This window comes from Protopterus annectens, chromosome 1.part2 (genome assembly GCF_019279795.1).
Source record: "Protopterus annectens isolate FY-2018-M chromosome 1.part2, PAN1.0, whole genome shotgun sequence".
Taxonomy (NCBI): Eukaryota; Metazoa; Chordata; order Ceratodontiformes; family Protopteridae; genus Protopterus; species Protopterus annectens.
Window position 1 is genome coordinate 1,204,476,046 of NC_056727.1, and position 12,513 is coordinate 1,204,488,558.

Below are 12,513 nucleotides of genomic sequence, written 5' to 3' on the forward strand. Positions count from 1 at the left end.
AACATCTTAGACATATTAGACAACATATTAGAATGCATGGGTCTTAAAAGAAGTTCAGGGGCAAAGACAGTAAATTCAGCATGTGTACTCAACAACTCTAAGGAAAATGGCTTTGCTAGAGAATAAATGATTAACAAAATTACCAAGCCATATAAAACAAATACCCATACTGGATAAATGTAAGGCCCTTACTGACTATCATATGAGGAATAGGGTATATACTCTGATTTAGGGCAGGCAGTAGTTAAGTCTTTTGGAGTTCTTGCCCTAACTCTGATATATGATACATAATATGATATGACATGAAATGAGGTGAACAATATGTGCACTTTCTTCAATTTTTGTTAAATGGGTGTTTTCTTTCAGTTATCCAAGAAGGTCTCTTTAAACAAATTAAAAAGTTCCAAAGAAGGTCACTAGAGCCTGCCATGCAGTTCAACTGTGACCATTCCTAAGATCCTTACTTTTGCTGGTCAGCATCCTTCAATCCATGGACTGTTTCACCTTTTACACATGTAATCCACCTGGTTCACTTTAAGCCTCAGATGCCATCAGCTAGCAGATGCCTCCATCACTACATGCCGTTTTCTCTGACTTTCAGCTGAATATACATCATCAAATGCAACTGGCGAGCTCTTAAGACACATCACATGCTCTTTGGTCCTAAGGACCTAGCAATATTGGTGACACAGTTGTCTGAATTTATAGGTCTCACTCCACTCTGGCTAATACCCCTGTCTAAGTTACACTCCTCTGTAGATCATCCCAGGCCACAAATACCTGTAAAGTAGTCAATTACACACTAGGAAGCATGTGACTATTAACAATGAAGCAATATACTTCAACACTGTCTAATCTTTACCATGTGGGTAAGTACATAATCTATATGCTGAAACCTTAACAAGAACTCTTATAATTTTTCACATTTCCAAAACCCTGAAGAAATGTATACATTAAAATGAGCAATTCCATTGTTTTATGTGCTCTTAGTGACTACATAACTTTCCAAGAAATCTTTTATTGCAGGAATTTAAGGACCAGAAGCACACAAAATCATATCACATCATAGGAAGCATATACTAGGAGACAGTAGCATTTTTTATATATCGTGTATCACCAATATCCTTGCTTCAAAGACATTACGAGGTAGAGACAGCAAACCAAAGCAGGGGCTGTATCCTAACTTCTCTTTATTAATACAGCTGAAGATATGCGGTCTAAATCAGCAAGCCTTAAAGTTGTTCATCAAATGCACATAATAGTAAAAATAAAACTCGCTACATAGTGGAAGTATAGCCTACCAATTAGATGTTGTTGTAGCCATTTCTGAAACGTGTTAATAAAGCAACAAAGTATTCTGAAATATCTCCTCCAAGGTATGGTATCCTAAGACCTAACAAGGTGTTCAGTCTTCATTGTAACTTGTAAGATCAAACTCTGAGCTGTATTAAAGACCTTCAACCTTCAGACTTCTAACCCATCTGCTAAGGTATCCATTGATGTTAACATTTCATATATTACTCATTAATTCAGTATGTAACCTCATCCAAATATACAACATCTGCTGGCAAGCTACTTTAATGACTTTGTTACCTGTCAATAAGAGGCCACATGTCCTCATCCCAAACCATTCATCAGTACTAGTTTTAAAGGATCATAAAGCTTTACTCTTTCTAATTCCTAAAAGGAGAGCATTCCATAACATACTAGCTTTACTAAAGAAAAGACCTTCTTCTCTTTGCAGTTGCTAAAAGATGGCACATCAACAAGACTACAGTTATTTCTAATTCCAGACTGGTGATTTGTGCATTTTAAACCAGAATGGCAACAGCAGAATTATTATTCTTACATTTATAAATTAAAATGAGATCACCTCTGGTCAGCTTTTAGTTTACAGAGCTGGCTTCTCTAGCCTGTTCTTATAGCTGAGATTTCAAATTTTAGAAAAATGCCTTGTGAAATACTTCTGTATCCTTCCTAACTTCCAGATCTATGACCAGTTATAGGTACAAGCTGCAGAGTACTCTATATTAGATCTAACTACCACTTTATACAAAGTAATCAATATATGTTCACCCCTATAAGATATGCACTGTAATATGTCCTGAATAGCAGAGTCACATTGATGACTGGCACAATATTTGCACTGCATTTAAGATGTCTGTCAATTACCAACCATAGTTTCCTAATCGCATTACCTTCAGCAAGAATCGTTTTATTTAATGCATAAAGGTAAAATGGGTAACTCAAAAATGCAGCAGCTTTGACTTTTTTTTCAGTAAATTTAATATTTTTGTCCCAGCGCAGTTATCAAATGCATGCATGAATCCTTGCAACTTAGCTTGGTCTGAAAGTTTGTTACTGCTATGCCCACCTTAGTATCATGTGCAAATTCACTAATCCATATGCTACTCTGTTTTGAAAGTCAGACATTAAGATTGCAAATAATATTGGTCCTAACACAGATCACCATGGGACCCTGCTATCATGGATTTTGCCATGGACATAGCATCAAAATCTTGAACCTGCAAGGTCTTCCATGCAGCCAGTTTCTAACCCATCTGCTAAGGTATCCATTGATGTTAACATTTCATATATTACTCATTAATTCAGTATGTAACCTCATCCAAATATACAACATCTGCTGGCAAGCTACTTCCCATAAAGTTTGATAGAAGCTAATCAAATTGGATAGACTGTCAGTCTAAATCTATGTCAATAATTATCCATACCTAGTTTTAGCTTCTCAGACATTTACTCACACAGTACTCATTCAAAACATTTTCCTACAGTGCAAGTCAAGCTGATGGGCAATAATTATCTATAGATGTCATCACACCCCTTAGGGAATAGGGATTACAACAGCTTCTTCCCAAACTCCAGAGACAAACCCAGTTCTAAATAACTGTTCATACAATAACTGTAGGCAAGGCATAACAAATATATCTGGCATACCTCTCAGCTGCCCAGATTTTTGCAGAATGACCAGATGTTTGCCTCATATCTCTAGCCCTCTTCAAAACATTTGTGTTTTTTTGGCAAATCATTAAGGGCTGAAGTCACTTAATCATGGCATACACTTTAGTTTCAGATTTCACATAGTTCAGAAAAAAAAATGCATGCTAACACAAAACCTGTTATTCTTCTAAGTTTATAACAGCAATAGTTAAAACCTGTCCCTATTTTGGGGCCTTTGTCCTCCCATCCCCTCACTACTAATTGCATTTTCCAAATTTCTTTTGCGTAGAGGTTGAAAGGAATGATCCTGACATATTTAAAAGGAAGAACATATTCAGCCTATCATGTCACTTTGAAGTAAAAGGTTTGTTTTCAAAGCATTTGGCATCACTGTGTCAGATATCTTAGGACACGGATCTGTAGTGTTTCTATTACACCCACCTGGACATACTTATTAGACACTCTGGCTAGACTTTTTTGGTCAATGTATTACTATGTGATCCATCACAACACTAACACTTGATTGAGTATCTTTCCTGTATCCCAGAGATGCTTACATGGGGCTTTTCATTAGTTACTATACTAATGGCCAACTTCATCACAAGTATTTCTAGTATTACATAATAATTTCCTAAACCTTACTCTCATTTTTGAATTTTCTTTGTTTAGCATACTAGGTCCTTGCTTATAAACATTCCATAGATGTTTCCTCTTTTTTTCTTACCCAATTTATTAGTCCACTATGGATAGTTAGACATACATGGCTTTGTTGACGTAGTGATGGGTACACACTTATCAATCAGTGAATTAATATAGTAATCTATCCTTATCATTCAGTAATACTTCTATAAATCATACTGTATATTTCTGCCAGTTCCAAACCCACAAGTCCTTAATTATAACCAAATAATTTGCCTTGTAAAATGCTTACTGTGGTTTGTTACCATAAATTGCCTTTATTTTAGTTGCACATAACACTCAGGAAATATATAAGTGATCTATTCCATGTAGTTCAGATTCAAATAAACAGTCACTGACTGTTATATTGTCTTTAATCCAGGTGGTATCCAAAATATTTTTTTTTGTAGTAGGCTTGATCACTATCTGTGAGTAGCCTAATTCTAAACTAGAACTAATTATAGGACTAAATGCACCATTACCTGGAGCAGAAGCTCCCCAGTCCATATCTGGAGCATTTAAATCTCCAGCAATTACTGCATATCTTCATAAAACCTACATTTCATAGCAACCAGAACACCTAACTATCTGATAATCAGATTCCATATATTTAGAACCGAAAAAAGTATCCTTTTAGTCCAAATAAAAGTTAATGTTTTTAAAGTGCTAACTATACCTACTGCTTCACTAGGGTCTATATTAGAACACCAAATAGTCTAAATATCGAACGGCCTAAGGGCTAAAAATGCCGGACCTGGAACTCGCTATTGTGGTGGGCTGTGCCCCCCACACCCTCCACTAATTATATATACCAACTCCGAGATCGCACTACAGTGAGGAGAAGTGCAAAGATTCCAATCTTCACTCTGCTGCGATCTCACTATAACAGTTCAAGGAATGACATTTTCACTATAAAAATGCCATTCGATTAACTGAATCTTCAATCACGTAATATAGACCCCTTCAATAACAGTGACTGATGAGGTGGTGTACTAGTTTAATAAGCAACACATGAGCTGATTTAATTGTGTTACAAGACCTAAACACAGAAACAAGAGCACAATTACTATATACACCCCAATATATCAATTCACGGTCTCTCTCAGTTAAAAGGTTTTCATTCTAGGCCTGCCATCAAATCTGGGAAACACAACATATTACTCTGAATCTTGACAACATCTAACAGTAGTTCTACAGTTGGAGTCATGCCTAATTTAGTAAGTGACCACCTCACAGCATCTGCAATATGGGTTCATGAAAAAAATCACAAAGAACAATGGTTCTCTAGCACAAGAAATATCACCAAGCTCACTAGAAATACCACCAGGGTTGAGCCTGGAACCTTTACACAAGTGTTGTGATCAGATAACTGGACTCTGCTTCACCCCAATGTGATCAATGTGTGCAGTTCTTTAGTATATCCAGAGTCTTCTGCATAGTATTGCTCTTAAGTAAACTAAAGGCCCTCCTTTTAATTACTCTGCAGAATGAAATTATAACGCAGATCACAGGTAACCTTTGGTTTAAATATCAGAAAACAAAGCATATTACAGATGCTTATTACACATGGGTAAGCATGGAGTAAAGCTAAGCTGGACGTACTTTCAGGAAAACCGAGCTACTACAAGAAACAGCAACACATCAGTTTCAATGATCATAGGATATTCAGGAAACGAACTGCTCAACTGCGTCATGAAATACACAAAGCCACGCCTTTTCCATCCCCTGATCTAAACAGGGAGAACAATGACTGCTTTTATTTTTCACTTTCTTAACTTTATCAAACTGCAAGAAATGTAAACCTCACTGCCTACCAAATCCTAGCGCATACAAAATACCTGGTGCTCTCCATATGCAATGTTTCTACAACTAGACAGATATATAAACTTCTTTTAAACTATACAGCATTGCCAGTGTCAGCATACAAAGCTTCACCAGAGTTCCTAAAATTTCAGAATTTGAAGTATTGCAGACGAAGGGGAATCATACAAAACAAGAAGAGGTGCAACTATTGAGTGGTACAGAGTTAATAAGGGAGTAATTTGAATAGCATGCATGAGTTTTAAACAGTTACTGTAAAGCAAGTATTTTTGCTTAACAACCCCAGAGCAAAAAAAACTATTAGCACAAACACTTAGCCAACAGAAAACAGAAATGGGTGTTACCAAACTCATGGAGCCTATCACTAGAAAAAATAACCAAAGACACTATAGAGGTATTAGAGATATTTTGGAATTTACATGAAAATGTGTATAGAGCACAGGAGTGGGGAAACCATGAAAAAGCACAAATTGAAATAGTTGAGGAAGATTTAAATATGCGACTGTTAAAGGAAAATGAGGCTCAAGAATTAATAACTAAGATAAAATGGTGATGTATAATCAATTAGCAGGAACAGATTGTTTTCCAGTGGGATTTTAGAGGTGAAGAAGGAATATCTGGAAGGTTTTGTTTAACGGTATTTTAAAAGGTAGGGCAGTACCAGCATCTTGAAAGAAAGTTGTGGTGACTGTACTACCCAAAGAGGGTAAAGACCCTTTAAAACCAGCTTCATACAGACCAATTTCTATTTTGAACCATGATTATAAATCTTTTATGTCTGTACTAGCTAAGAGAATTGCAAAAAGTATTGCCAAAACTTGCATATATTGATCAATGTGGCTTTGTTGAGGGGAAGCAAACCTCTGACATGATTAACAGAATGATGATGACCAAAGGGGAGCATGATACAATAAGACCCCTCTACTGTTGGTGGGTCTTGATGTACAGAAGGCTTTCAATAGAGCCAGCTGGGATTTTATGAGTAGGGCAAAAGCAGCATTTTCATTTCTGGTGAGAATAATGGAGTTAATTAGGAAGATGTATGAAGGGTCATATGCAAGAATCAAGGTGGGAGGGCTCCGCTCTGGTAAACTGTGCTTGAACAGATAAAGCAGGGAGAGCTGTTCTCCTTTCCCTTTGTTATTTGCCTCATACATAGAGTCACTGACAGAGAAAATAAGAGGTTCACAAATTCAAGGGTATACCTGGTATGGTAAATAAAGAAAAATTAGCCTTATTTGCAGATTCTATTACCTTGTACTTAATAAAGCTATAACAGGATATTTCAGGGTTGTGGAACATTTCAAGACAGCCTTAACTTTTTTTCCGGTAAAAACAAAGATAAAATAAAGCTATGGTCGTAAAATATGTTCCTACACAAACTGGTTAAATGATACCCATATTTATAGAGACATGATAAGATGATGTACTTAGGTGTATGGATTAACAATTATTCTGTTATGGCAGCTAAGCATATGTGGGAAAAGACTAAAAAGATAATACAAAATTTGATACATTTGGAAGGTCGTAACTATGGATATGGATAGTAAAGTAAATATTTATAGTCCCTTTAATACATATACCTCAGGCACATTTTATAAACCAAATGAGAAGCTGTGGAGCACAACTAATAAACAAGTGAGAAAGGGAAAAAGGGCAAGTGTTAAGTGGGATAAGTTATTTCTCCCGACAGCACAAGATGGCTTAGGATTACCATATTTGAAGGGCTACTTCAGAGCTACGGTTAAGGTTCATAAATGTATCACAAGCAGAAGACTTCAAATCAAAGTGGAAATAAATTATGTTGAAATGGGGGGAGGAGTCACAAAATAAAGCAAGAGTAGGACTTTGGAACCAGACCCTTAAGGAGAACAATAACAACCATACAGAATATTATACTTACAAAGTAGAACAATTTTTTTAAGAACTAATAAAACATGGGAATGGAGAAAGGAGAATTTACCAAGAAGGGATGATGTATTATGCCTTTTATTCTCATAATTCACTCATTCCTCAGGGTATGAGATTATCACACCTGCCTGCTTAGACCAACATTTTCTTTGCATTTGCATAGAATGGTAATACTTAGAGAACCTGTTTACTTTCAAAATATATAGACAGACCTCCTCTGATCCTCCCTGGTTTGTGTTTCCAATATGTCTAAACACTCTGAAATAAGCCACTTCTTCCTTATCTGAAAAAAATACTGCTTAAATTGGATTTTTAAACAGAAGTCAAGTAGCTCTTATTTCCTTTATTATAACACAATTCCAGTCAATGAAGAAAACAAAAATGTGCTCTACACAAATAAATTCCAATATACGGATCGAAATATTCAAAGTATATTACAATATATCCAGCACGACACTCAGCTAGCACATCAGCTGAGCCTTCAATGTTACAGAACAAATGCATGGAAAATATTTATAAGCACAACAAATAAATGTAGTTACGAAATGAAAGCAGCTAAAAATCATTTAACATTTTAACTTTTTGAAATATTATTACTATTTATGTTGGCTGAGTTAGTTAGCCCTAGTGTGATCAAGCCCATTCTTAGAGGAAAGCTGAGGGGGGACAAGCCCCCGAAAATAACATTACTTAAGAACAGTTTTAGAAACGGAGCAATATATTATAAGTAGTTACTTGCAGATTTTCATTTTAACTAAAACAGCACATTATAGACATAAAATAAAAAAGACTGTATATGTGTAATACATTTCTTAAAGACCTAAGAGAGTACATTGGACAAATTTTGTTATGAAAAAAATGGATGAACGCAAACACAGTAAGGGATGGAAATTAAAACCAGATATAAATTAATTATAAAACTATATCTATAAACTTTAAGTACATTGTATATAATGGGTTCTTAAAAACAACTAAATAGCTAGCTACCTAGATAAATCAATATGTAAACTAGCCAAATATATAGCTGTAAAAGAATAATAGCCAAGAAAAAAAAAGCGTTAAAAGTGCATCAATTCACATTTTACAACTGTTTCATAAATTACTGACTGCTTAACTCATTTTATTGGGCTCTAAAGTATTTTATTGAAGCATATCTGCTTCTTTTTGAAACAGCAAGTGTAAACACATCCATATGTAGCTGAACAACTCTTTAAACAAAAAAAAGTATATATTTTAAATATTCTGCATCTCCACCCTGGTTTTATTGGAAATGTTCATCAACAGGGCTGGTCACTTGATTGTTCCTCATATCCCTTAGATCTTTAAGGATGCTTAGTCTGACATTCCATATGATCTATCCAATGTTGTATTTAGGCCAGGAACATTTTCAATAATACACTACCTGACAAGAATGCAGTGATATGTTGCCAAAACATTAAGCCTTTCACCATTAATATCCTGGCTACACACTGCAATCCTAAACAGACAGAATAAGAAACAAAGATGATCTCTCATCCTCCACACTGCTTCCTGAAGCTTGTGTGTTTGTGTGTGTGTGTGTGTGTGTGTGTGTGTGTGTGTGTGCGGGGGGGGGGGGGCAAACTTGTCACATATTCTTGGTGAGTTTCTGAAATATAACTTCTGTTAAATGCACATCTCAAATATCACTATGTCATTATTTAACAGAAAAAGACAATGTTTTCAAATTACTTCTATTTTATTTACAAAGTGAGCATATCTTATCACAAAGTATACATTCCTGGAATGACCAAGGTACAAAAATGCATTGACAGTAACAGTTACTGCCTCTCCACTTTGGCACAAGCACATTATGGCAAATTAAAAGAATAACCCCTACTAAGTAACTCCTGGGCAGCATCATCAGCCACTTTCCTATACTCTTGAAGATCACAACAGTCTGTGGTCTCTACACACTCTCCACCGGGAAAAAAAAGACTAAATGTTTGGATGTGATGCATTTGCTATCAAAAGATATTGCCTGTTATAGATTTCCTAAGCATAATGGTTTTATTTAGAAAAAAAATGTTTTCCTATATAAATTCTAATATGCAAGTAGTCAATTTCAGTTACGCTTTAATGTAAAAGACACCTTAAACTTATTTTTGAATCCTTTAAAAAGAAAGCACAAAGTCATGCAAAACACCTTAGTCAGTGAATAATTATATAGCAATAGATATTATCACACAAATAAAAGTCCTTATAAACCATTAATAGGTTTGCATAACCGTATCCCAATTTTTGTCCCTGTTACTGTATATTATTTTCAGGGCAGCCACGGTGGTACAGTGGTTAACGTTGCTGCCTCACAGCAAGAGGTTCTCTGGTTTGATTCTCGGCTGGGGTGCCTTCTGTGTGGAATCTGCATGTCCTCCCTGTGGTCACGTGGGTTTCCTCCGGGTGCACTAGTTTCCTCCTACATCACAAAGACATGCAGTAGGTGGATTGGACACTCTAAATTGGCCCTAGGTGTGAGTGGGTGTGCCTTCTGTGGAAGGTTGGGCACCAGGCTGGCAATTCAGCACCATAAAACTCCACTGCCAATCATGAGCAGACAGATGATCCGCTGTGGTGACCTCTAACCGGGAAAAAGCCAGAAGAAGAAGACTGTATATTATTTTCAGCAAGAAAAAAATATTATCAAAACAAAAATCCTATTAGTTCTTCCCTATTTTTTAGCCAGGTCTGCAATACCACAGAAATAAGAAAGTGCCTGTAATCCCAACTAATGTTCAGCACAAGTGGGCAGGATAGACAAATCCACTAGTTGAAGACAAAATCTTCATTCCCTTTCCCTCATTGCTATCAGGATTCCTCAGTCTGAGACTACACAATAAAGCAGTGGTAAATTCCCAAAGGCTCAGGGGCTGAGAAGGGTTATGGCATCACAAGTAGAGCACAATGAATTACAACACACGATAAAACTGCTGACTCTCCATAGACTCAGCAAGTTTATGACCCCAGTGGGAGGCAAATAACAAATGGCTGCAAACACATTTTTTTTCTTTCTTTCTTTCTTTCTTTCTTTTTCTTCTCCTGAGACAAACTCTAAAACTTCATTAACTTTATGGATGAGAATATGCTGTAACAGCCAAATTCCTAAACAGAACGTAATTAAACGTGTACCAAGGGAGCTTAATGTGACAGAAATGCCACAGAAGTGGGAAAAAAGTAATGTTGATAATGTGCCAGTGTATGGAGCACACTGGGAAAAGGAAATGTTGTAATAAAATGGCAAGGAAAACTTCTACAGAACTAGGCTTACAGAATAGGGATCCTTTTTTATAGTTCTTGGGTCTGTCTTTAGAATAAAAGCTGGTATAACAATGCATTGGTGTGAGAGCTTCTGCTTAACATTTTAGAGTATTATTTTTTTTTATTTATTTATTTTACATTTGTTAACCGGGATAGTCCGACTGGATATATGTCCATTTTCAGCTGAGGCCCGGGGAGAAAAGCTCCAATAAAACAGCAACAAAAACATAAACAAAAGACAAAAACAATGTACAAAAGTATTGGGTTGCTTGAAGAAGTGACGAAAAACATTTTAGAACATGGAGTCAGAAGTTGACATTAATAATATTGTCATAGGAACCACAAGCTAACATTGTTAGTAAGTGAGAGTGAAATGTATTAGTTAGAAGGAGAGAATTATGGCTAATACATAGTATTAGCAAACTGGCATGTGTTTTTCTGTAGTACTACTTAACATAGGCTCTGAAATAAATTACTATATACTTGCAGGTGTTAAACAGATTACAGAATACCAAAAAGACAGCCCAGTTCAACTTTGGTTTTACTTGTGTTAGATTGCACTATTTAAACTGAATAGAGAATTACATTTTTTTTCACAGAAAACCAGTTTCCTTCAGTTTTCAGTAAATTCTGCATTTTGTACATCCAGCTCCACAACTCTTGTTTTTCCACCACCAGTGCAAACTAAACAATTCAGAACCAGAAGAAGATGCTGCCCTAAGCAGTCCAGAATCAGAAGAACAACGGATATTTAGTTTACATAAACTAGTAGCCTCTTTAACTTAACATTCCTTGCATGTAGCTTCCTGCTCCTCCATCCCTGCCCCCGATAGCAAAACAAATGCAAGTCCTTCTTCCTTTCAGAGTTTGGGATGGATTAGAAGAACAAAGGGTATAAATCCACAGAAAACAAGTTTTCTTATCAGCTCAGAAATTCTTACCTCCAACTTCATGACCCTTATTAAAGCCTCTAGCCTTGTAAGCCACAATGTTCAGATTCTTAAGTAAAGGCTCCCTATAAGCTCCGAGAACCAAAAGAATGACAGCTAGTTAATGAAATTCAATTTTTCTCTAATGTCCAGCACTCGTTTTCAACAACTCTTGTAAGCTAACACTTCCTGTCCAGCAGTGAAATATGCCCCTTTTCCTTGCTGTTAAACTGAGTAATATTCATGGCATAAAACCATAAGGAAGGATGTGATGAGGAGGGGTCTGTTTAAATATTTAATGAGATAGGCTGATACACCCAGATTTTATTTATTTATTTATTTTATTTTCAGCCCACATTACTAAGAAAGACAAAGTTACTGGAGGAAGTTGTACAGTATATAATACAGAGAAAAACGTTTCACTCTTTTACAGTTTCCTTCAGTCTCTTCTTGTGTGTGTTCTTTTTACAGGCTGTATACAGTGCCTTACAATTTCAACAGTTCTGTATCTCTGTTCATGTATTCTACTTGATAAAGTATGGGTCAATTAGGTACCACAAGATTATAACTTCGATAATGTATGAGACCTGCTGTTCAATCATATGCTGAATGTTTTGAAAAAAGAGGTACTGTTCTGATACTACTGCTCTGGGGTGCATTTATTTCCTGACTGTTTGTTGGTTTGTTTGGTTGGTTGTTATCCAGGATAGAGCTAGCCACATGGACCATTTTCAGGTTCACCCTGGAAAAACCATTATAAAGAAACAGAATATATAGTGAACACATTTAACTGTACATAAATTAGACAGACCCTGAGTCATAGGTCTCAACCTCTTAAGAGGCCAGTGTGGAACACAGACCCTAGCAATGTGTGACAAACAGTCAAAATGTGGAACACCCTATTTTCACACTGCGTGAAAATGCACCATTTCCATGAGACCTG

The 12,513-nt window shown here is 36.1% G+C and overlaps 1 protein-coding gene across 1 annotated transcript in view; it reads right to left on the reverse strand.

Annotated features, from left to right (window-relative positions):
- LOC122792444 (zinc finger protein 540-like) overlaps positions 1 to 11,703 on the reverse strand; it is a 143,833-nt gene extending 132,130 nt beyond the window's left edge. Inside the window, exon 1 of the mRNA XM_044060232.1 lies at positions 11,583 to 11,703. Coding sequence (XP_043916167.1) covers positions 11,583 to 11,594 — 12 coding nt within the window. The 5' untranslated portion in view covers positions 11,595 to 11,703. The remainder of the gene's footprint in view (positions 1 to 11,582) is intronic.
- Positions 11,704 to 12,513: the final 810 nt, after the last annotated feature.